Source organism: Aulonocara sp. 'chitande type north' Nkhata Bay, linkage group LG1, assembly GCF_057382095.1.
Source record: "Aulonocara sp. 'chitande type north' Nkhata Bay isolate Kocher_YH1m ecotype deep benthic linkage group LG1, A_spYH_male_GT1.1, whole genome shotgun sequence".
NCBI lineage: Eukaryota > Metazoa > Chordata > Actinopteri > Cichliformes > Cichlidae > Aulonocara > Aulonocara sp. 'chitande type north' Nkhata Bay.
The window spans coordinates 42,697,537-42,723,085 of record NC_141344.1 but is presented as its reverse complement, the minus strand read 5'-3'; the positions used below and the strand labels follow the sequence as shown (position 1 = coordinate 42,723,085).

Genomic DNA, 25,549 nt, shown 5'->3' with positions numbered 1-25,549 from the left:
AAGTCTGGGCTTGGGTGAGCTTGAGTGCTGAAGATATCTACCTATTCGGAACCATGGTAACAGGGTTCTGGCTGATCGGAGCTGGGTTGGCCCTGACTTATCAAAGAATTAAGGAAGCGGAACCGGCTGTTCAAACCCCCACAAGGCTGCCCGCTGGGATTGAAACGACGGGACGAGGCGTGAGTTTCTCAAAATGGGCTCATTGAGTGCAGCACGGATAAGATCTTTGAGAGGCTACGGCTGCCGTGAATACTCAGAATAAGATCTCTGACTGCAGACTGGATACATCTCGGAAGGGCTCGCTCGGAATAACATCTCTGTGCGCAAATCGGATGACATCTCGGGGAGGCACACTGTGGTGAGTTCTCAGAATCAGCTCCTTGAGCACAAGAAATGACAACATCACAGAGCGCAAGTATGGCGAAGCTCGCGGCTCTTCAACGGGAGATTGAGAGACCAGTGTTGGACTGTAGAACTGCTTTGAAATTCATATGAGCTGTTCGCACTAAAGTATAAACCACCATCACTTCATGCGGATACCCCTTTGGCGCCAGCTGCGGTCTCAAGGCTGGAGCTGAACAATAACACCCTGATAACTACTGTGTTGAGTCTGTTCTTCCCATTCCATGCAAGGCCACCTGGGTTGGCTGGAAGACTGTTTACTTAGCCTGGCAGGGCGAAGGACACTGTCTCAGCTGAACTCTGGACACGCACACACATACATATACACTGATATGCACGCACTCATCCCCCCTCCCTTTCCAAATGCCTTTGACGCTTATTCCCTTCCGATGCTGACGGTGGATCATGGAGACCAGTGCACGCAGGCTCGGATGTACTGTCTAAATCGGCTGTCTCTCACCCTTTACCCATCCCTGTTGCTTGTCATGTGTTTCTTTGGTGTATTAAGAGGTTTTTCATGTGCAGAGGTGTTTTTTTCTGTTCTCAAACTGATCTCCCTGTTGGAGCTCAGTCTGGGGGAGTTATTTTTTCTCCTTATCTTTCCTCATGTGGTGCATTTTCCATTGTTATACCTCTCTGACCTGTCTTCCCCATGTGATGTTTGTGTAATGTATGTATGGTCGGAGGGTAAGATGGCGCCGCCATTGCGTCCAATAGGTCGGCAGCCTTATGAAATTTCCCCTTGTGGGACTAATAAAGGTATATCAAATCAAATCAAAGTCAAATAATGTTGCTAACTGTTAGTAGGTAAGCAGAGGCACAATGGTGATGCATGGTAACATCTCTGCAGCTAGTTTACTTGTTTACTGTTACATGTTACATTTACCATGTTTAATTACTTCAAAATGATGAAGGAATTAGAGCTGTCAACAAGTATTTTAAATTGCATAACAGTATTAAAAAACAAACGAGAAAAAGTGTAAAATTAAAACAAAAAATCATCCATGAATCATCTTTAGGGGTATTCAAAGGGAGATCATGACTGAGCTGACTGAGCAGAGTATTCCAGACATCCTTCTCCCCAGAAACTGGGTTCTGCTCCTAAGTGCCTGGAGAACCTCTAAGGAGAAATCCAGGAGGCATCCTAAACCAGAGGTCAGAACCACCTCAACTGTCTCCTTTCATCACAAAGGAGCAGGAGCACTACTCTGATGAGCACTCAGCTTGGATATCAGAGTTACTCTCTCTACCGCAAATGCTGAGCACAGCCACCATACAAAATAAACTCATTTTACCCACTTCTGTTCATGACTAGGGATGGGTATCGTTTAGGTTTTATCCGATACCGGTGCCAAATCGGTACTTTTGAAACGGTGCTCAAACCGGTGCTTAAAGAATGGAGAACACAAAATTGGTCCAAAAACCTCTCATGCTCAGCTGTTTTTTGTAAAAAGATAACAATGTTAGCCTTTTCTGCAGCTATGGGGCATATATGGTATCACTCTTGGCTGGAAGCAGTGCTTAAACAATGGAAAAAACACAAACTTTGTCCAAAAACCTCTCATGTTTAACTGTTTTCCACTTTTTCTTTGGTCATTTTAGCCTTTTTGGCCAGGGTGAAGGGAGTATCTGCCATCAAACAAGAAGACAGCCGCATGTAGCTATGATGATGTTTGCTAGTTCACCTTACATGCATTAATGTAATAACGTGGTTAGCCTACTCAACGTAAATTACACACGAACAACATTTAGCTACTCACGCAGAGAAGAACGGCTGCTGCTGCATCATCATCCTCATCATTTCTGCTACACTGGCAGGGCTAGGGGCCAGGACGCTCCTCTTGGTGTTTTTGGGGGATGTTGCATAACAGGCAACCCACCCGCAGTAGATGCGCTCGGTGTGAGGTCTCACAGCAAGCTATCAAATACGACGCATTTCTGGGCTTTTAAAAAAAAAACGCTATGTGTCGCCAGGTGTTTCATTGGATTTGAGGTGTTACCTCCTTTGACAGCATCACAGTATCAGCTTAAAGCACTTGTTGCTGCTGAGTTTGCATCTTTTGCTGTGAAGTACAGCCAGACTTTTGACCGCTTCGCCTTGGACATTTTTAATCTGTAGCTCTGCTCTAAAAGAACGTACGTACCTGGCCCCGCCTACTATCCTCGGAAACGTAAAGTGATTGGCTAGAAGTGTATCACAGCTCAGGAAAAAAAAGCACCGAAATAAAGCACCGAAATGTGCGCTGCTTTTCGGTCTGGTTACTACCGTTTATGTCAGAACCGGTGCCATCATGGTACCGGACACCGGTACCCATCCCTATTCATGACCCTACATAGTCTCTTTTGATCATTTCCCAGATCTGACCAAGGGTGAGGGTTGGAAAGTAGAATAATTTCTTGTAAAAAAAAAAAAGTTGCATAACCAAATGGCACAACATGTGTGTGCATCTTTGTCATTAATACAATCCTTTAGAGAGGTTCCAAGTTACATATGGTTTATTCTTGTTGCCTGAGTTATGTTAAATTGTGAGAAAACTGACAGTAGGTTTATCTATTTCATCTAAGGCATATAGGTACGACCTAATTGAAAAAACAGCCTACAACTCATGAGGCTTATTACTGATCAAGCAAAAGCTGGATAAAACTGAATTAAAGAGAAAATACATTAAAACATGCTAATACAGTAGAGCTGCATTCTGTTTTTTAATAGTTACACACTGAACCTCTGTATAAATGCCTTTAATAAGTGTCCACTTCACTCAGTCATTGCATTAGCTAACAAAACTCCCAGCTAACAAAACTCACCTTCCTTTTGGCTGCCTGCAGCTGACACATTCTGCTGGGATAGCATGGTCTGGTTGTAGAGGCTAGGGAGGGTGGCGGCGGCGTACTGTTGAATGCCAGAGTAGGCCTGGCTCAGTGCCTCCATTGTATTTCCTGAGCCATTAGAAAGACTTCCAGAGCCAAGACTGCCATTAAGTGCTGCCATGCCTGCATCAGTTACAAGAAGAAAAAAAGCTGTATGTTCACAGTGGTACAAACTTCAGTAGACTAAGAATCAGAAAAGAGGCCAAAAGGCTGTCACTGTTCAAGATTCAAGAAAACTTTATTTGTCACATGCAAGTTGCCCTGCAGTGAAATGGGACCGACCCCCTCCCCCCGACCTTACATGCACAACACAGACATCACATGGGGAGACAGGTAGGGGACCGGTAGTATTACGGAAAAACACTGAAATACAAAACAATGGGAAAGTCCAAGAGGGAAAAAGGAGACCTCTACTCATGCTGAGCTCCTGGGAGGACAGCATGAGAACAGGAAACAAAAAAACTCCTCTGCACAGAAAGCACATAAATGTCCACAGCACAACATTATAGAGCACGTGACCAGTAACAGGGGTGGGTGGGGGGTGAGGAGTAATCCCAAGCAAACACAGCAGCCATCCTGCCCTGCAGCTATTTTTCCAGCGCTGGGCCCAAACCTGCCGTGTTCTCTAGGAGGGAACAAGCGTCGAAGGCGTTTGGAAAGGGAGGGGGGATGAGTGTGTATCAGTGTATGTGTGTGTCCAGAGTTCAGCTGAGACAGTGTCCTTAGTGTCCTTTACTGTCCAAGTAAACAGTCTTCCAGCCAACCCAGGTGGCCTTGCAGAATGGGAAGAAACAGTCTAAGCACAGTCTGTTATCAGGGTGTTATTGTTCAGCTCCAGCCTTGAGACCGCAGCTGGCGCCAAAGGGGTATCCGCATGAAGTGATGGTGGTTTATACTTTAGTGCGAACAACTTATATGAATTTCAAAGCTGTTCTACAGTCCGACACTGGTCTCTCAATCTCCCGGTGGAGAGCCGCGAGCTTCTCCATGATGTTATCAACCTTACGCTCCGTGATGTTGTCATTCTTGTGCTCAAAGAGCCGATTCCGAGAACTCACAACCGCAGTGAGCTTCTCCAAGATGTAATCCAATTTGCGCTCAGAGGTCTTATTCTGAGTGTTCACGGCAGCCGCAAGCTTCTCCAAGGTCTTAACCGTGCTGCACTCAATGAGCCCATTTTGAGAACTCACGCCTCGTCCCGTCGTTTCAATCCCAGCGGGCAGCCTTGGGGGGGTTTGAACAGCCGGTTCCGCTTTCTTAATTCTCAGATAAGCCAGGGCCAACCCAGCTCCGATCAGCCAGAACCCTGTTATCATGGTTCCGAATAGGTAGATATCTTCAGCATCCTTGATCGACAGTCCCGCCAGGCACACGACCCTCCATTCCTGCCACCCATCCATCGTGTATCCGGCAGGGAAAGTACCTCCAGGACACTCAGGCTCACCGAGTTCAGACTTCTCGTTGAGAAAAGGGTGTCAATAGCATTCAGAGACCAGTTGATCAAATCCATAATTCCTCTTTTAGGTTTTAGAGAACAGACTGTGAGAGAGTGTTCCAGGGAAAAGTAAGTTTTTCCCCCTTTTGGTTTTACAATTGTAATTAATGAGTCAGCCTGAAAAGTAAAAAACAAAACAAAACAACAACAAAACACCCCCCCCCCAAATAAAATTATTTATGCAACAGATTTCATGGATTAAGTTGCTCAAGTTAGCAGGAACCACCTAAGGAACCACTGAGCCAACGCACTTGGAACTTATTTACAGTTAGTCCTTCAAGTACAATCCAATCCAACAGGCAGTGATTATTATAAAACAGTTACAAGCCAGATTACAGCCAGAATTAACGTATGAAAACAAAAAGCACAGACAAACAAATCCTGAAAATGAAGATTTATATCAGACGTACTGCCTCAAATTAATCTATATTTCAGCCTATGCAGATAAGAGTTTTTACCTGCCAAGGAACCTATGTTGAGGCCAGCTCCAGCACTAGCAGCCAGAGACTGCAGGGCCCCTAAAGAAGCCATGGGGTTCGCCGAGGAGTTGCTACTGGAGGTGGGGGAGGAGCCTGCTTGGGAAACATTTACTTTTAATGATATAATAATAGGGGAAATGAACAATTTACCTTGCATCATTAAAAGTACTATAAGAATGGAAAACATCAAAATTAAAAGTAATTTCACAAGTCTAATCACAAGGAAGATTTGACAAAGCCAGGATTTATGTTTTAAGGGTTTTATTAGTTTAGTTTTTATTAGTCTTACAAGTAATTTAAATGATTTCATTACTACAGTCTGCTATATATTTACCTATGAATCACATCTAGTCAGCTCTGGTTCATGTTATAGTAGATTTAATATCATCATGTGTGTAAACAATACATGTTTCCAGGCAGCCAGGCATTTTACAATAATTTCCATTGGGTCAAAATTACACCCTTGAAGGAAATAAATTGTTACAATGCGTTTTTCTTTTTATTCCCTACACCCAAAAAGTGTATCATGACCCAATTCTATTTTTGGAAAAGTCATGAAATTAGGTGGAGTTTTACTTCGACAGCTACATTTTAAAATGCAAAGGGGTCCAAATAAGCCCTTTGCCAAGTCTAGCGTTAAACAAAAGCACTTGCTATAATAAGGTTTGGTTTTTTTGGGGGGGTTCAAGTCTTGCTTTTTTGGTTTTGGTTTTTGTTACATGACAAAGTGTTTCATATACAGTATACGTGTTGGCTGCTTTTCAAGCATATGAAAAAAAAAGGCATTGGCCCAAATCATCACGATTGTAATAAAATATTTTTAATCAGGTTTTTTTTTTTTTTTTTTAACTTAAGTTTGCACACGCCTTTCTTGAATTTTATTGCTCAAAAGCCCAAACATAATCTTATCAAATCTAAGGAGCTTGGAAAGAAAAAAGCATCTTTCCAAGCTCCTTAAACTATGATGACCTGGATGACTGAGAACCTTCACAGATATGATCTTATCAAATTTTACTGGGTTTAGGTGAAGGTCGTTGGCTCCAGTTCTCTAATACTATGCAATACTATACTATACAATGCACCAATACTATACTTCTTGAGGATGAAGTTGTATTTGGACTAATGGACTATTGTTTCTCCTTACCTAATTGAGCAGTTCTTGCATTAGGCCAGTAGTGGAACAGAAATGAATTTGCTGTAAAGCAAATGGGTTTAATATACAGTTTAAATCCTGGTGTTCAGTATTTTACATTATATTAGAGATTACCTGACATTTAATTTCAGGTCCAAGAGCATATAAAGTTTTAAATTCTGTGAAAGTATGTATTTATAGCCATTCTGTGATGGATCCACAGTATTGTTTTATCCGGTTAGCCAATATTCTTTCACCTGTGTCCACTAAGTTTTACAGGGCACAACCTACATACTCAACCTCTGCTGCTCAACCCAAAAATACATTTTTCTTACAAAGGTGGCACCATAAATAGGCTTTCCAGTGATATACGATTCATTTGCAACATTCATTGTCACAACAAAGAAATCAACCAAACTTAAATTTCCTTAGTTTTGTAGTACAGACTCTGTGTTTTGGTTTTTACCTGAGCTTGTTAACGCACTTAGTGGGCTAGTAGATGTCGTCATGGCGCTAGAACCCGTAGGTGTGGCCTGTGTAGCAGTTGCTGCTGCTGCTAAAGCAGCGAGGTTCTGCATAGCATTAAGACCTGACAGACACATGAATAGGCAAGTTTAAGTTCCCCAACAGAGATCATCAGTTATACAGATATAAGGCTGGACTTAACTTTCTCAATAAACAAAGGGATGAATCTAAACTCAAAATAATTAATGAGATTATTATGTAGCCAGTAATATAGCTTTACATTTTTTGGATGTGTGTATATGTACCTGAAACAGGGTGCAGGTTGTTGAGTGCATTCCCTGTGGAGGCAGACTGCTGCAGCAACTGTAAGTAGAGCTAAAGCAAGAAGAAAAATGGAAGATAACATTTAAATTTGTCAATTTGTTTTCTAATGGTTGTTACATTTTGGATAAATATACACTTACTGCTAAGTACTGTGGGCCTAAACTGTTGAGTCCAGTGAGATTACCCCACATGGAAGCAGCACTAAGTTGCTGCATCTGCTGCTGCAGCTGTTGAGCCATGCGCTTCTGCTCCTTGTCCTTCTGAGTGTCTGCGAATTTCACTACAATTGGCGATGAACAACCCTGAACACAAACACAGGAAAACATTGTGCTCATGACAGGTTACTGGTCAAAACTATTAAACTGCATCTTTCAAATTCCAAGTAACGTAACCAAATAGTTAAAAAAAAATCTAGAATAGAATAGAATAATCCTCTAATTGTCCCACAAGGGGAAATTTGGTTGTAACAGCAGCCAGAAAGACACATATACAAACAAACAGGACAGAAACATACACAATTTTTTCTTACATATTTACATCAAGGACAATGGTTAATCGCTTGCTGTGAATAATCATATACTGGGAAACCTTGAAACTATTTATCCAGTGGAAACAACAGAATGCAGATCTTCTAAAATCAAAATCACAGACAAAATTAGTTTTTTTTTAGTTTAAACTTCACCTCCATGGTCTGGGACTGGTGCATGGATTTGATAGCAGACTGGGCCATTTGTCTGGCTGTGAATGTCACAAACGCACAACCTGCAAGAAAGAAACTAAATGTATCAGTTTTGTTAACCTTTCAGTAAGACCACACTTATTTTTAACAAAATTTTTGATACACTTTTCCAGTTTATTGGTGTAAGAGAACTTGGTTTTGATTAAGATTCATTATTCATATTTAACCTCCTAAGACCCGAACTCTTCCACAGCAGCATTTTTAATTTCTCTTTGATATTTGGGCTGATTGGGGCCCGATGAATGTAAAAACAAAGAATTACCAGATTTTTTTTTTACCTTACTTTTGTTTTTAATAAAAATGAGAGCCACGTATGAGGATATTCATTTAAAATTTTGAAAGAACAGTAGCAGCATAATGTCCTCATAAGTAGAGCAAAATTTAGTATTTTGGTCTAAATAACCCAAAATGTGATGTCCACATATGTGGACGCCAGGTCCTAATTTATCTTTATATTTCAATTCAATCAGTAGGTCATCAGTTCCTGGCATTGGATAAAATAGTGATGATATCATCTTGTGGACACATCTGCTTTTCCAGACGATTGTACCGCTAATTGTATTTTTTGTACAATTAGTATTATTGTACCCTACCCTAACCCTAACATTAAGGCTACAGTAAGATTTTCCTGTTTCAGTGCAGCTAACCAAATAATGAAAGAACTGCACTGAAACAGACAGTGAAAGCGGACAGTGTATCTTTTATTTGTTTGTTTTTTTAAAGTACAAAAGTGATACCTTAGGCTGCTTTTTAGTTGTAGTGTCCTTGTGTTCCACTGAGTTCTGTCACTAGTTACCTTACCTAGGTAATGTAAGTCTATTAGCAGGGACCAACTAACCAAGTCATATCACTTTTTGACTCTAAACATGGTTTAAGAACAGATCTCTATGATGCAAATTATCCTATTTATAGTATTTTCACCTTCTAACATTTTTGTGGTATTCGAAACAACATTTTTCTTCACTTCTATCATGGTTCTTTAAAGCTGTTAAAGAGCAGGGCATTTTACTGAATTGATAATCAATGTTGTCTCTTTAGAATCAAACCTGCAGAGCGAAGAAAAAGTATGAGCTTTCAGCTGTTGAGGGCATCTTCTGGTGGATAAGATCAGTCTTTAATCTTAGTCACTTTTTACGTCATCCCAGTTTAGTTGTCTATAAACCTTTGGACATGCTTGGTTTGCCATTGCACAGAGCTTCCACATTTGGGTTTCAGCCCATACTAGGCATTTACAATACTGTGCCATCCCTATTCTTTTTATTTGCATATGTTTCAGTACATTTATTAAAACATTTTAACATGTTAAAGTTAGTAAGACTATGACCACCTTTATTCCTCAAGTGAGTCTAAATTGTCTTAGACCTGGATGACTTTACCTCTCCTGACCTCTTACATACCATATTGACAATTGAACTGAAATTTTTGGATTTGGATTGAGTCTGATGGAGTTACACTCCATGTGACCCAGTTCTTGTGTAATCTGGCACACAAGAGCCCTTTTCCATATTTGATGAAGCTTCCTTTTGATTGATCTCCAGTAGAGCTGCCACGATTTGTCGACTAGTCACGATTACATCGACTATCAAAATCGTCGACCACTAATTAAAAGTCGACGTGTCGTTTGAAGCTTTGTAAGATCCCAAAAGACGCAGGAATCAGTAGCAGGATTTAAGAGTGTAATAACGGACTGAAACAGGAGATGGCAGCACTGCATGTACAAGGATGCCAGCTGCCGTTAAACCCCGAAGAAGAAGAAGTAGCTGTGTCCCAGAATTCATAGCGCAGCCCAGCTCAGTTTCCAACAATGGCGGCAGCTAGCTAGTTTTAATATTACTCTTATTATTCTTTCTGGGTCACAAAATAAACGTTTAACATATTTTCAGGCGAGAATGTAGCTGTGTAAACCTCAAATATCTGCTCAGTTTATCAAGACACCGCATATTTTCAAAAGCGCTCCGACGTTTTCGGAGACGTCTGTTACCCACTAGCTCGATAGCTAGCCGGGGGCTAGGTCACTAGAGCCGTGAGAACACCGGACTCCCGGCAGATCGTTTTCAAACCCACCTCCGTCTTTCACTACTCAGGTTAAACATGATATATAAGTCACTTAGATAACTTACACATGTTATTGTTTGGCTTTTTTCAGTATTTTATTTGTTCCTGAGTAAATCGGTTTGGCTGAGATTAAAGTTATAGTTTTTACACAGCTGAATAAACATCAAGCAGACAGCTGATCATCAGAAGTGTGAGATGCTCGAGAATTTACTCCGGTGTCCTGTTATATTTTAGATAGCAAGGAGTTTATTAAACTTCACCGAAACAATCTGCAGATTTCATTAAACTTTAATAAGCTACCATCTTGTCTTTATTGTTAGTTAGCACAGACCTTACACACTTAAAGCTGTAAGCTAATGATAGTTATATAAGACCAGATGCTGCTGGTGCAATAAGCTGTAGTTTTACGTCCAATGGATGATGATCTGATTAGTCGACTAATCGCAAAAATAATCGGTGACTAGTCGACTATCAAAATAATCGTTTGTGGCAGCCCTACTTACCATAAACTATTACAAAAGATGACTACTGGACTTAGTCATTTTCAGCCATATAACAAAGCTGCAGACAGACAAGACACAATATCACACTTCAACCTGTAATTGTGTATAAGCCTGGCAACAGAATAGCAAACGCTGGAAAGCTAAACCTTATCACAAATAAGTCTTACCACGGCTAAGTCCATCAGGGCCTCTGAGTATCCGGCACTCCTCTATCTGTCCATATGGCGAAAACATCAGTCGGATATCATTCTCGTTACACTTCTTGGAGATCATTCCAATAAACAGTTTTCTGTCCTCCACTGCTGTATTAAACATAAGACAACATTAAACTTCTGTGCATTATATCAAGAATTATGGTGCCCTGCAACATTCAACATGCATAAAAGTATGTTTATTAGCAGGTACTTATGCTACAAAATCCTTACCATTGTTTTTCTCACTATCAGCGGGCTTCATCTGGATTGGATGGTGCATCTGAGCAAGACAGTAAATATATATATTATTTCATAAAATACACAACATGTAGAGATACAGAAACGAATATGTTGGTTTCATGTGCCAAGTTATGTAAAATTACTATTGTGTGCTTGTTAGAGATGTTTGGATCCCATTTGACTACAGATACCTGAAAAGCTCCACAAACAGAAAGACCTTTCTCTTTTACATAGATACATATACATACATAGATAATATCGACAAATGGTATATTTTCCTTTAAGACACATGAAACATCTTCAGTGCAGTTATTTACTAAGATATGACATGGCAACGTCCTATTGTATTGTCCCAACAAGTCCTGAATTACATGTTTGCCTACAGATCAGCTCCTTTTGCATCAGCTGGCTGCTGCGATCTGTACCAAGTTTTCTCTACAGTAGGGGGCACTGTCACTACACTACTTCTTACAGAAGAACAGAAAATAAAATAAATAGACAAGGATTGTTTAAAATAAGGAAGTGCATGTTTATGCTGCATTTTTATGTTAAAAGACCTGCTTTTTTTTTTAAACATTTTTTCATTAATTTAAAAACAAAACTGAGTGACACTTTCACTATTGATCAAGCATTGACATTTTTCTTAGATTGTTTTTGAAATACTGCATTTTAAGTGGAAAGTCTTTCTGCAACATCACACGGAGGGGGGATTGTACTCCTCAGAAGGTAAATGGCAGGGTGCAGTTGGTCCATTAGTGGAACCTCGGATAGAGGAGGGACAATGCGGTTTTCGTCTTGGTCGCCGAACACTGGACTAGCTCTTTATCCTCTAAGACAGCGCTCTCCAACCTCTTTTGCTCCACGGACCGGTTTATGCCCGACAATATTTTCATGGACCGGCCTTTAAGGTGTCGCGGATAAATACAACAAAATAAAACTAGTACTGGTACCGAAAAAAAGAAGATTTATTCATAACACACGTGAAAAGACCCAGGAAAACCGAGTTAACGATAAAAACGATAACAAAATAACGCTGAAAACCGATAAAAACCCTGAAAACCATACATTTCACACCTGAGCCTCAACTCTCGCGGCCCAGTACCAAACGACCAGTACCCCGAGGCCCTCCAACAAGCACTAGAGTGGTTCCCAGTGTGAATTTGCGGGAATAAAAATCCGCACCTCAAAATCAAAGGCCATGGTCCTCAGCAGCAAAAGAGTGAAGTGCTCAGTCCGGGTCAGGGATGAGTTGCTGCCTGAAGTGGAGGAGTTTATCTCTGCGTTGTGTTTACAAGTGAGAGGAGAGTGAGAGACAGAGATGGACCTGTGGAAGCGTCTGCATTTATACAGACACTGTCGGTCGTGCCAAAGAGGGAGCCGAGTGTAAAAGGGAAGCTCTCAATTTACCAGCCAGTCTGTGTAACCTACCCTCACCTTCCTACTGTCACGAGCTTTGGGTAAAGCCCAAAAGAGGGAGATTGTGCAAATACAACAGCAGAAATTAGTTTCCTTCAAAGAATGGCTGGGCTCTCCTGTAGAGATAGGGAGAGGAGTCATTCGAGAGGGGCTCAGAGTAAAACCACTACTCCTCAGGATCGAAAAAAGACAGTTAAGGTGGTTGGGGCATCTGATTAGCATACCCCCTGAGCATCTCCTGGGTGAGGTGTTCGGGGCATATCCCACTCGGAGGAGGCCCCATAGCTGACCGACCCAAACACTAACCCTATCTTAATATCAAGAAAACTAGTTAAGATTTGACAGTGGATAGCTATTTATGTACTTAGCACTTTTAAACCCTCCTTTTATTCTTTCTTAGCCACTTGTTAGTGAATTTGTAGGTTTAATAGTTTCATAGTTCATTGAAAAAAGTATGATTATAAGGATTGCGATTTAAACTGAACCAATCCTGATAAACTGATATTTTTTTTATCTTCCTTAGTCAATTTGCCGTTTAATTCCTCTAATCTGCAGTTTTACTTTTCTATTTTTCCAGTATTATTGGGAACATCACACCAACTGCTATGCAAAGAATCTGGAGGGTAAATGCTTAGTGCACCTCTGTGGACAACTGCTGAAAAAAATAGAGACGTCACAGAAATCAATAGCCTTTGATGTCTCAAAATGAGTGATTTAATTTCCTTTCAGACAGACAAAATATGCTTAATCTCTATCCACTTTTCTGATGGATAACCAAAAATTCAAGTTCAAGGTTTCAATGTGAACTGCACATGTGATGAAAGGGCAAATCAAGGACTATCACCTACCCCTGGCAGAATCTTCATGTTGTGCAGAGCATTCTGTGCTTCTAAGGCTGATTTGCGGCTATAGTAAGTTACAAAACAGCAACCTGCCAGAGATTGAAAAAGAAAAATCTTACTCAGCTGATTCACATCATACAAAGATCATGTTTTTCCTTTTTTGCTAATTAAAAACAAAGGACATTAACAAAGCAAACCAAAAATAAAATCAATATATTCAATTTCAGAAGATTAGTAGTATAACTGGTTCAATTAATTCAGTCTTTTTTAAAACATAAAAATAAACTAATATTACTCTAGGTTTAGCAAATGTCAGAATAATAATAGTGTTTTGAGGGGTTATTTTGCCACCTCTAGAAAATGCACAGAATGTCACATAACAGAAGAAGCAAAGGATAAAATAATGCCTTGTATTACAATATGCATTAAAAATAACAAATGACAGTGATGTAAACTTTCTTAAACTCCTGTACCTCACAAAGTACAAGGGAAATAACTACTGTTAACACTTCATAAACATTCATAGGCAAGGTGTTGATAAAATTCAGCTCAATAAAGATAACCCTATTATGCACGCATGCATTTTGCAAATAACAATTCTTAACTCATTAATGTGGTCAGTGAAGAATACATGTAACATAATTTAACCTACATGTTCATGGAGCACTTTATTCTATACATGTTAAGCACTTAATCTAATCAGAGATGGAAGCCAGAGCACCACCACCACCCACCCAGCATGGACAGAACTTTTAAACTCCACAAAGAAAGGCCCCTGTTGGGTTTCCAACCAGGAATCTGAATGCTGCAAGGCGACAGTGCGAACCACTCCACCACTGTGCTGCCCATGAGCCGTTTAGAGCCGCACATGATTTTAAAACAACATGGGTTGTGTTTAATTCATCAACGATTATTATTATTCATTCAAATCAGATCCACAATAACACGTATATGCTGTTGATGAAATGATATCTATTCCGTTTACAAAATTAAAAAGTTTCAAGAAAACAGTGGTTTCTTTTTAAGAATTGTTGAGGACTGATTTATAGACAAACATGTGGGATAATACCACAGCAGTAGCTGTACTTTCCATCTTTTTGTCTAACACACAGTGACCATCCATCCATCCATCCATTCGCTTCCGCTTGTCCTTTTCAGGGTCGCGGGGGGCGCTGGAGCCTATCCCAGCTGTCATAGGGCGAGAGGCGGGGTACACCCTGGACAGGTCGCCAGTCTGTCGCAGGGCTAACACACAGGGACAGACAATCACACAGTGACCAAACACATTATATGTTTCATAAAGTACAGGAACTTCTATATGTTAGTAGTTCTCCAAAAGCCACTCGGACTTGTTCCAATTAAGGACAGATTACAAATGTGTGTTGTAGTCCCCATCACTATAATGGCATAGTCTGGTTATTGAAAAACTTTCACGGGAGCTTCTTAGAAACAGTATAGTAATAGAAGAAATTGGAAAACATCTCAGAACCAAACAGTATACCAGGGTGTCCAAACCTTTTGCAAAGAGGGCCCGATGTGGGGAGGAGAGGTGGGGGCTGACCATTCAGCCTGACATTCTACAAACCATTAACATTAAATGCAAATGAATTATTTAATGACATTTTTATTGCAAATGGCATACTTTTCATTTCTTCACACAGAACGCAAATAAATCTTAACTGTTTTACCAAAATCACTATTGAAAACTTTTGAGAAGGTTAAACATATCCTCCAATAAAAATCCATTCACTGAGATTGTAGAATTCATTCTCCTCAAAAGACTTAACAAATAACTTGCCTGCACTAATGTGAAGGGTGACACTGAGATCTCGATTGCATTAAAAAGGCCAGGTCTGGCTCAGAGACAGTGATTTTGATGCACAAGATGTCATGCTGGTGACTTCTTGCTAAAGTTCATAACCAAGAATGTCTTGCCAAACAAGCTTATCAATTTCTTAGAAATGTTCAAATCTCTTGGAACCTGCTTTCATAAAGCTGGTGGTAAAAGTTGAAAAGCAGGAGCTGTTGGTGCCAAATGTGACACTGAGCGTCACACTGTAGCTTGATGAGCTCCACCTGCAGGTGGTCTGGAGCGTCACCGGGGTTCACGGAGAAAGGAGAGGAAAAACCAGCAAAATCCAGGACACGCTGTTGAAACTCCTCAGCGAGAAATTAGATGTCTGCACGATTCTCCTCATACAGGGAGTGCAGAATTATTAGGCAAATGAGTATTTTGTCCACATCATCCTCTTCATGCATGTTGTCTTACTCCAAGCTGTATAGGCTCGAAAGCCTACTACCAATTAAGCATATTAGGTGATGTGCATCTCTGTAATGAGAAGGGGTGTGCTCTAATGACATCAACACCCTATATCAGGTATGCATAATTATTAGGCAACGTCCTTTCCTTTGGCAAAATGGGTCAAAAGAAGGACTTGACAGGCTCAGAAAAGTCAAAAATAGTGAGATATCTTGCAGAGGGATGCAGCAGTCTCAAAATTGCAAAGCTTCTGAAGCGTGATCATCGAACAATCAAGCGTTTCATTCAAAATAGTCAACAGGGTCGCAAGAAGCGTGTGGAAAAACCAAGGCGCAAAATAACTGCCCATGAACTGAGAAAAGTCAAGCGTGCAGCTGCCAAGATGCCACTTGCCACCAGTTTGGCCATATTTCAGAGCTGCAACATCACTGGAGTGCCCAAAAGCACAAGGTGTGCAATACTCAGAGACATGGCCAAGGTAAGAAAGGCTGAAAGACGACCACCACTGAACAAGACACACAAGCTGAAACGTCAAGACTGGGCCAAGAAATATCTCAAGACTGGTTTTTCTAAGGTTTTATGGACTGATGAAATGAGAGTGAGTCTTGATGGGCCAGATGGATGGGCCCGTGGCTGGATTGGTAAAGGGCAGAGAGCTCCAGTCCGACTCAGACGCCAGCAAGGTGGAGGTGGAGTACTGGTTTGGGCTGGTATCATCAAAGATGAGCTTGTGGGGCTTTTTCAGGTTGAGGATGGAGTCAAGCTCAACTCCCAGTCCTACTGCCAGTTTCTGGAAGACACCTTCTTCAAGCAGTGGTACAGGAAGAAGTCTGCATCCTTCAAGAAAAACATGATTTTCATGCAGGACAATGCTCCATCACACGCGTCCAAGTACTCCACAGCGTGGCTGGCAAGAAAGGCTATAAAAGAAGAAAAACTAATGACATGGCCTCCTTGTTCACCTGATCTGGACCCCATTGAGAACCTGTGGTCCATCATCAAATGTGAGATTTACAAGGAGGGAAAACAGTACACCTCTCTGAACAGTGTCTGGGAGGCTGTGGTTGCTGCTGCACGCAATGTTGATGGTGAACAGATCAAAACACTGACAGAATCCATGGATGGCAGGCTTTTGAGTGTCCTTGCAAAGAAAGGTGCTATATTGGTCGCTGATTTGTTTTTGTTTTGTTTTTGAATGTCAGAAATGTATATTTGTGAATGTGGAGATGTTATATTGGTTTCACTGGTAAAATAAATAATTGAAATGGGTATATATTTGTTTTTTGTTAAGTTGCCTAATAATTATGCACAGTAATAGTCACCTGCACACACAGATATCCCCCTAAAATAGCTAAAACTAAAAACAAACTAAAAACTACTTCCAAAAACATTCAGCTTTGATATTAATGAGTTTTTTGGGTTCATTGAGAACATGGTTGTTGTTCAATAATAACATTATTCCTCAAAGATACAACTTGCCTAATAATTCTGCACTCCCTGTATGCACACTGATATTCGCCTGTGGAAAACTGGTGATTTTTATTTCCTATAGCAATGCGAAATTTGCAGTATTGGGCTGCATTTGTGACACAGTCAAGTTAGCTATCATTTGTGAGCCGCAGTGAGGCCAGCCGCCTCCTGTCCACCATATAAATTTTCTTGCACTTTTACAACTGCACCGATTCTCCTTCATTGCTGATCGCAAATGTAAGCTTGCGCAGACATAAAAACAAACATTGCACTGAAAGAGCCTGATTGCATCATATTCAAAAATTCATTAAAAGTCACCCTTAACAGTTGATGTGAAACTTTCAGATTTTTTCTCTCCTCTGGGCCAAGTTTCATCTCAAACTGCTTTCAGGTTTCACGTGTGCTCAAATTTAAAAACTTCAAAGGAATGTGATAACGTCCTGTTAGAAATGTTAGAAAATTATAACATCACATACAAATTTTATTAAAATTCATCTGTGACTGTAAACTAGGGATGGACTGATCCGATATTACGTATCGGTCCACTACTGACCTAAATTACTGGATCGGATATCGGAGAGAAATTCAAAATTTAATCCGATCCATTAAATATCACAAAAGCACCTCACAAAACTTGTCACAACATGACTTAACTTCGTTCATACCCTTACCACGTCGGAGCAGTGTGCGTCACGTGATAGAGCGGCTGCGCGAGACCTCTCGGCGGTCTGGTTGAAGCCTCACTACCAACCCGGCATTTCATCTCCGAGAAAGTGATCCCACAGAGAAGTAAAGCAAGTGTGTAAGTTCATCCCTGAGTGTTTGTAAAGCATTCCTGCATTAAGCTTAACAACCGATATCTCTCTCTCCTGCTGCTACTTCAATCATGAAACTGATCAATGATCAGCTGATCGGCTTTTCTCTTGTTTGTTTTTGGCCCACTTTGCACCAGAAAGAGGAAACCAGCAGCTGAACAACAGCAGCACGTTTAAGCTTGATCAGCTGTTGTTAGAATGTATTTAATATTACTTTCTACTCGAGGATCTTTTTCTACAGCTGACGCTGGTAACTGTGCAGGGGCGGAGCTAGCAAAGTTTAGCCAGGGGGGCCGATAGGGCATGAACAGGGAAAAGGGGGCACAAAGACATACTTTTCTTTCTTATTCTCATTTAAAATGTTGAGCTTTTAATAAATAATTATCTGAATCTTACACCCAAAGTTTTAATCTTATGTAAAATACATAGAAGTCCATTACTGTATATAGTAACTGTTAAGTCTAATATACCCTAGTAAGCTATAGTACTTTTTCCTTTGGGAAGATACCATCTGTGCAGTCTGCAGTTCTGTTGAAGAAAGATGTTGAATCTATTTAATTATTGTAGAAAAATAATTGATTTCTGTGCATTTTTAAAAAAAAATTATTTTATTTATTTATTTTTTTACACACGTACATTAAATTAAAGTTGATTACGTCATCACGAGGCGGAGGGTGGTTCCCTTTTTTTTTTTTTTGCTGGGAGTTGGCAGCCCTATTAGTTAGGTTGTTTGATATTTCTGCTAAGTACTCTTTAAAATACCAGAATAGGAATGATGGTGCAGGTTTAAGTTTATTAGATCAGTGTTGCTGAACTATGAAATATTTTGGGTGCAGTGTATTTTTTGCATACAGGTATAACAGAATAGCTTTAGTGTTGTTGTTTATTTAAACTTGAGTGTAAACTTATACAAAATGCAGCAACATATTAAAAACAGTTTTATTGATTAAAAATACACTATATCGGATTCATATCGGTATCGGCAGATATCCAAATTTATGATATTGTAACGTGCCATCTCTACTGTAAACATGAAATTGTCAGTGGACTACTCCTCTGGGTTACCTTCTCTACACGTGTGCCAGCTTTCATCACAAAATGCTGCAAGATTCCAGAGAAATTAAATTCAACAAGGTTATTTTAATAAACAAAACTTTACAAAAACAAAAATTCTATCTTGGATAGCTGACATGAAATTCTCCATAAATTCCACTCCTCCACAACTCACACTACATGTCTACAACGTTTCAGCTCCAACCATTGCAAATATTTCTCTTTTTCACCTTTATTGGAAAGTGTAGTCAAGACAGACAGCCTTGGAAAACAGCTCACGTGTCCATTAGTTTTAAAGGGCTGGATTAACCTAATCGATTTCTTAGTTAGAGTGGGTGCAACTGCCATTGCCCCAGCAGAAACAGTATTGAAGTCTATCCCAGTTTCCTATCACCCGGCCGTGGATCTCTAGGAACTTGAAGAAACTGGTCAGCTTGACTCCATGGCAGTTACATTGGGTCCAGAGTCTAAAAGAGCAGCTGCCGAGGAAAATAAATAAATAAATGAATAAATAATCCAGCTAGCCTCCATCTTCAACAGGTACAACATCCTGGACAAGCAAGAATTCCCTCCACTTGCAACGGACCTCCTCCTATGCTCTCACTCGTAACCATCACCCAGTTGTGAAATAGTGCACTCAGGATTGTTCTGCCTGGTCTGCAGATCATCTAAAGGTGAGTAGAGCAGCCCCATCTCATTAATCTCCGGCCACAGGTTCTCCCTCAGATAGGTCTACACACATCATCTAGCATCTCCGAAAAGTCTCTCTAAACCCTATCTATCCAAGGCGCCATAGTCTTGGACATTTTAGAGAATTTTCTTGGCAGACACAGGCACAAATGATATTCCAAAACAGCAGTCCACGATACTGAAATGCACGCTTCTGCATCTTTTTGACACAGTAAAAAAACCTCTGCAATAGCGTTTTTATCTCTGATCCCACTCACACCTGTGGCCGTGGAATGGGGCAATAAAGCAAGGTGCTCAACCTCCACACCTGGTTTTCCTCCATCTCTATTGGCTTGATTTTGTTCTTAACAGAAATGTGGATGAAATCTGGAGAGTACGGTCTATTTGGTGAATTATGCCCTCCCACTTATGATTGTTTAATTCCTTCCAGAGAAAGTGGGCAGGGTGGAGGTTTGCCTGTAATGTTTAACAGTTTAAATGCTCACCTATTAAGGTTGATAAAGTCTGTAGCTTTCAGGTGCTGCTTTTTAAAGCATAAAACACCTCCAAAATTTTGTTTTCTAAATCGTCAATAGTATTTTTATGTAATCATATTATTTTTTGCTGGGGATTTTATCATTTATGTTAATGATCTTACTTGTTTCCCTTATCTTAATCCATTATCCCCAGAATAATGAAGTCTTTTGGTTTTAAACAGCATGTTGTTGGACCTACACATAACCATGGACATACTTTAGATGTTTGTGGAGGGTTTTGTTGTTGTTGTTTTAAAAACACCTGACTTCAGTATTAACTCTATATTTTGAAACTGATTTGTTTATTTCTGGCCATTTATGTATTTAATTAGATCATGTTTCTTCTTTCTGTTTTCCAGGTGAACAGACAAATGAGGCCATGGTAGTACACTAACAGCATTTTAGTGAAGAGAAAAAAACCCAATGAAATGTCTGTGAAGGTTCTCAGTCATCCAGGTCACGGTAGTCTAAGGAGCTTGGAAAGAAAAGCATCTGGACTTCTTTAAGTTTCTTGAAGACATTTCACCTCTCATCTGAGAAAGAAGCCATCTATGTCCACTATGAACGACCATTTTAGAACAGAGGGGGTGGCTTACGACACCAACTGTCTGGTATCTATAATCCAGGGTTGAGATCCTTCCCAAACGCTGTTGCTCTGGGATGAGAAGTGAAAATGTCTTCAACAAACTCCAGAAAAGTCCAGACACTTTTGTTTCTAAGTCCCTTAAAATCTATGGTGAAGAGAAACCCCTTCACAACACGAACCAAATGAACAACACTCTCCAGGAGGAAGGTGTATCGCTATCCAAATCTACCATAAAGAGACTGCATGAAAGTAAATACAGAGGGTTCACTGCAAGGTGCAAGCCACTCATAAGCTTCAAAAATTGAAAGGCTAGATTGGACTGCTAAAAAACAACTAAAAAGCCAGCACATCTCTGAAAAACATTCCTTGGACAGATGAGACCAAGATCAACTTCTATGAGAATGATGACAAGAAAAAAAGTATGAAGAAGATGCAGTTCATGATCCAAAGTATACCACATCATCTGTAAAACACGGCAGAGACAGTGTGATGGCTTGGGCGTGCATGGCTGCAGTGGCACTTGGACACTAGTTTTTAATGATGATGTGACTATGGCAGAAGCAGCTGAATTAATTCGGAGGTGTTCAGAGACAGACCGTCTGTTCGAATCCAGCTAAATGCAAACTAAAGTTTGCTGAAGTCAAACTGATTGGCCAGAAGTTTATTAAGGTAAAGAAGTGAAATAGTCCAAGTCAGTCACCTGATCTTAACCCAAATAATTATGCATTTCACTAGTTAAACACTAAACTTCAGACAAAGAGTCTCACAAACAAAAGGCAAATGAAAGCTGCTGCAATAAAGGCCTGGTAGAGCATTAAAGAGGAAGAAACCCAGCATCTGGTGATGTCCATGAGTTCAAAACTTCAGGCTGTCATTCCCAGCAAAGGGCTTTCAACCAAGTATTAGAAATTAACATTTTATTTTCAGTTATTTAATTCATTCAATTAGTTTTAAGCCCGTGAAATGAAAAGATTGTGTTAAAATGTGTTTTATTTTCTCACATTTTTATACAATCTTTTTGTTCAACTCACTAAATTCAGGCTGAAATTTGAACTTCAACTGCATCTGAGCAGAACAACAGTTTAAAAAAAAAAGTTGCCTCTATCCAAATATTTATGGACCAACTATTTCTCAACATTAATTACTGCTAATAAGCACAGCCAGAGAGTTCTTTAACACAGCGGACCGTCTCTTAAATAACACAAATTTTAATCAGATTCAAAGTGGGAAGTTAACTTTAACTTTATGAATTTTAAACCTATTTTAAGGATAAAATTAAACCCATAAAATACAAAACATTAGCCCCTGATGCTTTTATCAGTGTCACCTACCCTACCCCTACAGTAACATTTTATCTTCATTTATACCAACCTCTTTAGATGAGCTTTTAAATACTGTGACTGACATTGACACAACAATCAACCATCACATTTTGATAGAGAGGCATGGGTTAGTATATCTGGGACAGCTCTGCAATGGTTAAGATAATTTCAGAAAAATTGCAAATTTTCTGTTTCCACTAGTGACCAAGGGTCACTGAATTGGAGTCCCCCATAATTCCAACTAGAGATGGACCGATCCGATATTACGTATCGGTATCGGTCCGATACCGATCCGATATTACGTATCGGTCCGATACTGACCTAAATTACTGGATCGGATATCGGAGAAAAATAAAAAATGTAATCCGATCCATTAAATATCACGAAAGCACCTCACAAAACTTGCAACACGCCGTAACTCACCTCAGAACGTTAGCACGTCGGAGCAGTATGCATCACGTGATAGAGCGGCTGTGGCATGCGGGACCTGTTGGTGGTCTGGATAGCATTTGGAGCTTCGCTAGCAACCCGGCATTTCATCTCCGACAAAGTTATCCCCGAGAGAAGTAAAGCAAGTGTGTAAGTCCATCTCTGAATGTAAAGCATTCCTCCGTTAAGCTTAACAAGCGACTGCCTCTTCTGGCTGCTACTTCAATCATGAAACTGCTTAACGATCAGCTGATCGGCTTTTCTGTCACAAGTCCGTGTCTCTAGTTTGCTTTTGGCCCACTTTGCACCAGAAAGAGGAAACCAGCGGCTGAACAACAGCAGCACGTTTAAGCTTGATCAGCTGTTGTTAGAATGTATTTAATATTACTTTCTACTCGAGGATCTTTTTCTATGTAGCTGACGGCTGGTAACTGTGCAGGGGCGGATCTAGCAAAGTTTAGCCAGGGGGGCCGATAGGGCATTAACAGGGAAAAGGGGGCACAAAGACATACTTTTCTTTCTTATTCTCATTTAAAATGTCGAGCTTTTAATAAATAATTATCTGACACCCAAAGTTTTAATTTGATGTAAAATGAATAGAAGTCAATTACTGTATATAGTGACTGTTAAGTCTAATATATATACCCTAGTAAGCTATAGTACTTTTTCCTTTGGGAAGGTACCATCTGTGCAGTCTGCAATTTTGTTGAAGAAAGATGTTGAATCTATTTAATATTTCTTGAAAAAATAATTGATTTCTGTGCATTTTTTTTCACACTGCATCAAATTAAGGTTGATTACGTCGATTAAGCATCATGAGGTGGAGTGTGAGGGGTGGTTCCCTATTTTTTATTTATTTATTTTTGTTGTTGCTGGGAGTTGGAACCCTATTAGTTAGGTTGCTTAATATTTACGCTAAGTACTCTTTAAAATACCAGAATAGGGAGGATGGTGTAGGTTTAAGTTTATTACATTGATCAGTATTGCTGAACTATGAAATATTTTTTTTTGCATACAGGTATAACAGAATAGCTTTAGTGTAGTTGTTGTTTTAAACTTGAGTATGAACTTATACAAAATGCAGCAAGATATTTAAAAAACAGTTTTGTTGATTAAAAAACACTATATCGGATTCATATCGGTATCGGCAGATATCCAAATTTATGATATCGGTATCGGTATCGGACATAAAAAAGTGGTATCGTGCCATCTCTAATTCCAACCCCCCAAAACTCATACTTGCAGGCTGTTGATGTAGAAATTTTCTCCTTATGAATGTAATGCCAGCACCTGTTCGGCAGGTGTCATCTGACCTGAAGACTGCAGCCTAGGGCTGGGCGATATGGCCTAAAATTCATATCGCGATCTAATTTGAAGCATGTGCGGTAACAATATATATCGCGATATATTCTTTTCTTCTGTATAACGTATTTTCCACACTATAAGGACTTAAAATCCTTTAATATTCTCAAAAATCGAGAGTGTGCCTTATGTATGAATTCTGGTTGTGCTTACTGACCTCGAACAGATTTTGGCTGCAGAAATCTGTTAAAAATGTTTTAGTACAACTTTGGTAAGCGGCACTGCTTGATGGATCGTCAGAGCATTACGGCTGCCGTAGGGAGGAGCTTCGCAGAGTAATCTGGGTCCAAAACTCCGTCCACTTCCCAAAGTCAAACCAACACTAAGAGTTAAAAACGGTCTAAATTCTTTCATCTTTAATTAAATCATCAGCGTTGCTGCTTTACCAGGTGTAACAATTAAGTTTAACATCCAGGCATCCATGAAAACAGAATTTCTTAAATTTAACGGAGTTAGAAGTTAGCAGGAAGTTAGCTCGCTAGTTTCCACCTAAACATTTCATAGCATGTTCTGACTGAGAGATTTTTGAAACTAATTCAAACGTACAGCTCTGCTATCACTTCCAACATAAATGAAGACAGAAAACTAAACAGCAGTGACGTTTGTAGGGTTACTGAAGTTGGACTAGCTGGTATATAATGTTGTGCTACGTGATTGCTAGCGACACAGCTATGTTAGCATAACATTAGCACAGTGAAGCTGGAGGATGAACGCCAACTTTTTTTCCACTCATTAAAAGTTAACGTGAGGGATTCTGGTGGTCAGGGACAAATGCAATCGCATAGCAGGATGCTACACGGGCCAAACTTCAGTCAGGAGAACAACTGAGATTATTCATCCACAATACGAGGTTAGTCATTAATATACTGCAACAACATGGGAACAGAACAGCTGTGAGAGAATTCAACATTAATGAATCAATGTTACGGAAGTGGAGGAAGCGCAGTTTTTGGCTTTCCCCATATTTCAACAGTGCTTCATCTCTTTGCTGTGACTGTCGCCATAATTTGCAGATGATAATGGTTGTAGCCGCTGCGATGCTTTCGACCAAAACAGGCGCAGCTTGATGACATCATCAACATACGCTATCGCGATAGAGCGATATAGTCAAAATCTCTATCGTTGGCCAAATTTATATCGTTTATATCGTATATCGTTTATATTGCCCATCCCTACTGCAGCCCATTTAGTTTGAACAAATTGTGTTTGTAATTGTGACAAAGAAGTTACATTTAAGGGTGACATATTAGACTACTACAGGTTCAGAATGAATACAGCTGTTGCATTAGGCCTCTCTCATCTGGATATTTGCTGTTTCTTAATGACCTTATGTGAGTATAACTACATGCCGCCGACCTTTGCTCTGCGGTGGATTCTGGCTGCGGTCTCGGAGAACATTAATCTCGTAGACTGCTCCATAAGGTTCAAACAGTTCACGAAGCTGCTCTTCCGACCAAGACCGGGGAATCTGTCCAACAAACATTTTAATGGCATCAATATCTGGTTGGTCAGGGTGGTCCAGGGACCCATTCATCTTCTTCCCACTAGAAAGACAGACAACCGTCCATTAAATTGGAGCTAGAAACAAACTTAAAAGTATGCATTAAACAATAGTGTACATGTACAACATTTATCGATTAGGGTCTGACAGAAAGTGGCTATGGTCACATTTTCACACATTTCTCTAAAATCACCTCTGATTAGGAGCATAAATGACTGATTGTGGTTTTTACTGATTAATTCTATGAATACTCACGAAAGGGACACAAAATATGTTAATTGAATTAATTTCACTTTAATTTTACTCATCTAGCACCAAATCACAACAGCAGTCATCTCAAGGCGCTTAGGGCATTCGCCTCTTTGTTAGATACACTTGATCAACGACACATT

General features: G+C 40.0%; 1 protein-coding gene across 6 annotated transcripts in view; it reads right to left on the bottom strand.

The window, feature by feature from the left end:
- The window catches only part of celf1 (cugbp, Elav-like family member 1), a 48,888-nt gene that overhangs the window by 10,656 nt on the left and 12,683 nt on the right, over positions 1-25,549 (bottom strand). For 2 of the 6 annotated variants that reach the window (XM_086297236.1, XM_086297201.1), the window contains 10 exons: positions 25,013-25,200; positions 13,161-13,243; positions 10,888-10,936; positions 10,630-10,764; positions 7,848-7,927; positions 7,306-7,467; positions 7,147-7,216; positions 6,843-6,965; positions 5,224-5,340; positions 3,208-3,393 (listed from right to left, as the gene is read on the bottom strand). In XM_086297236.1, coding sequence (XP_086153362.1) covers positions 3,208-3,393; positions 5,224-5,340; positions 6,843-6,965; positions 7,147-7,216; positions 7,306-7,467; positions 7,848-7,927; positions 10,630-10,764; positions 10,888-10,936; positions 13,161-13,243; positions 25,013-25,190 — 1,183 coding nt within the window. In that variant the 5' untranslated portion in view covers positions 25,191-25,200. The remainder of the gene's footprint in view (positions 1-3,207; positions 3,394-5,223; positions 5,341-6,842; positions 6,966-7,146; positions 7,217-7,305; positions 7,468-7,847; positions 7,928-10,629; positions 10,765-10,887; positions 10,937-13,160; positions 13,244-25,012; positions 25,201-25,549) is intronic. The other 4 variants (XM_086297211.1, XM_086297226.1, XM_086297217.1 and 1 more) reach the window with 3 other exon arrangements.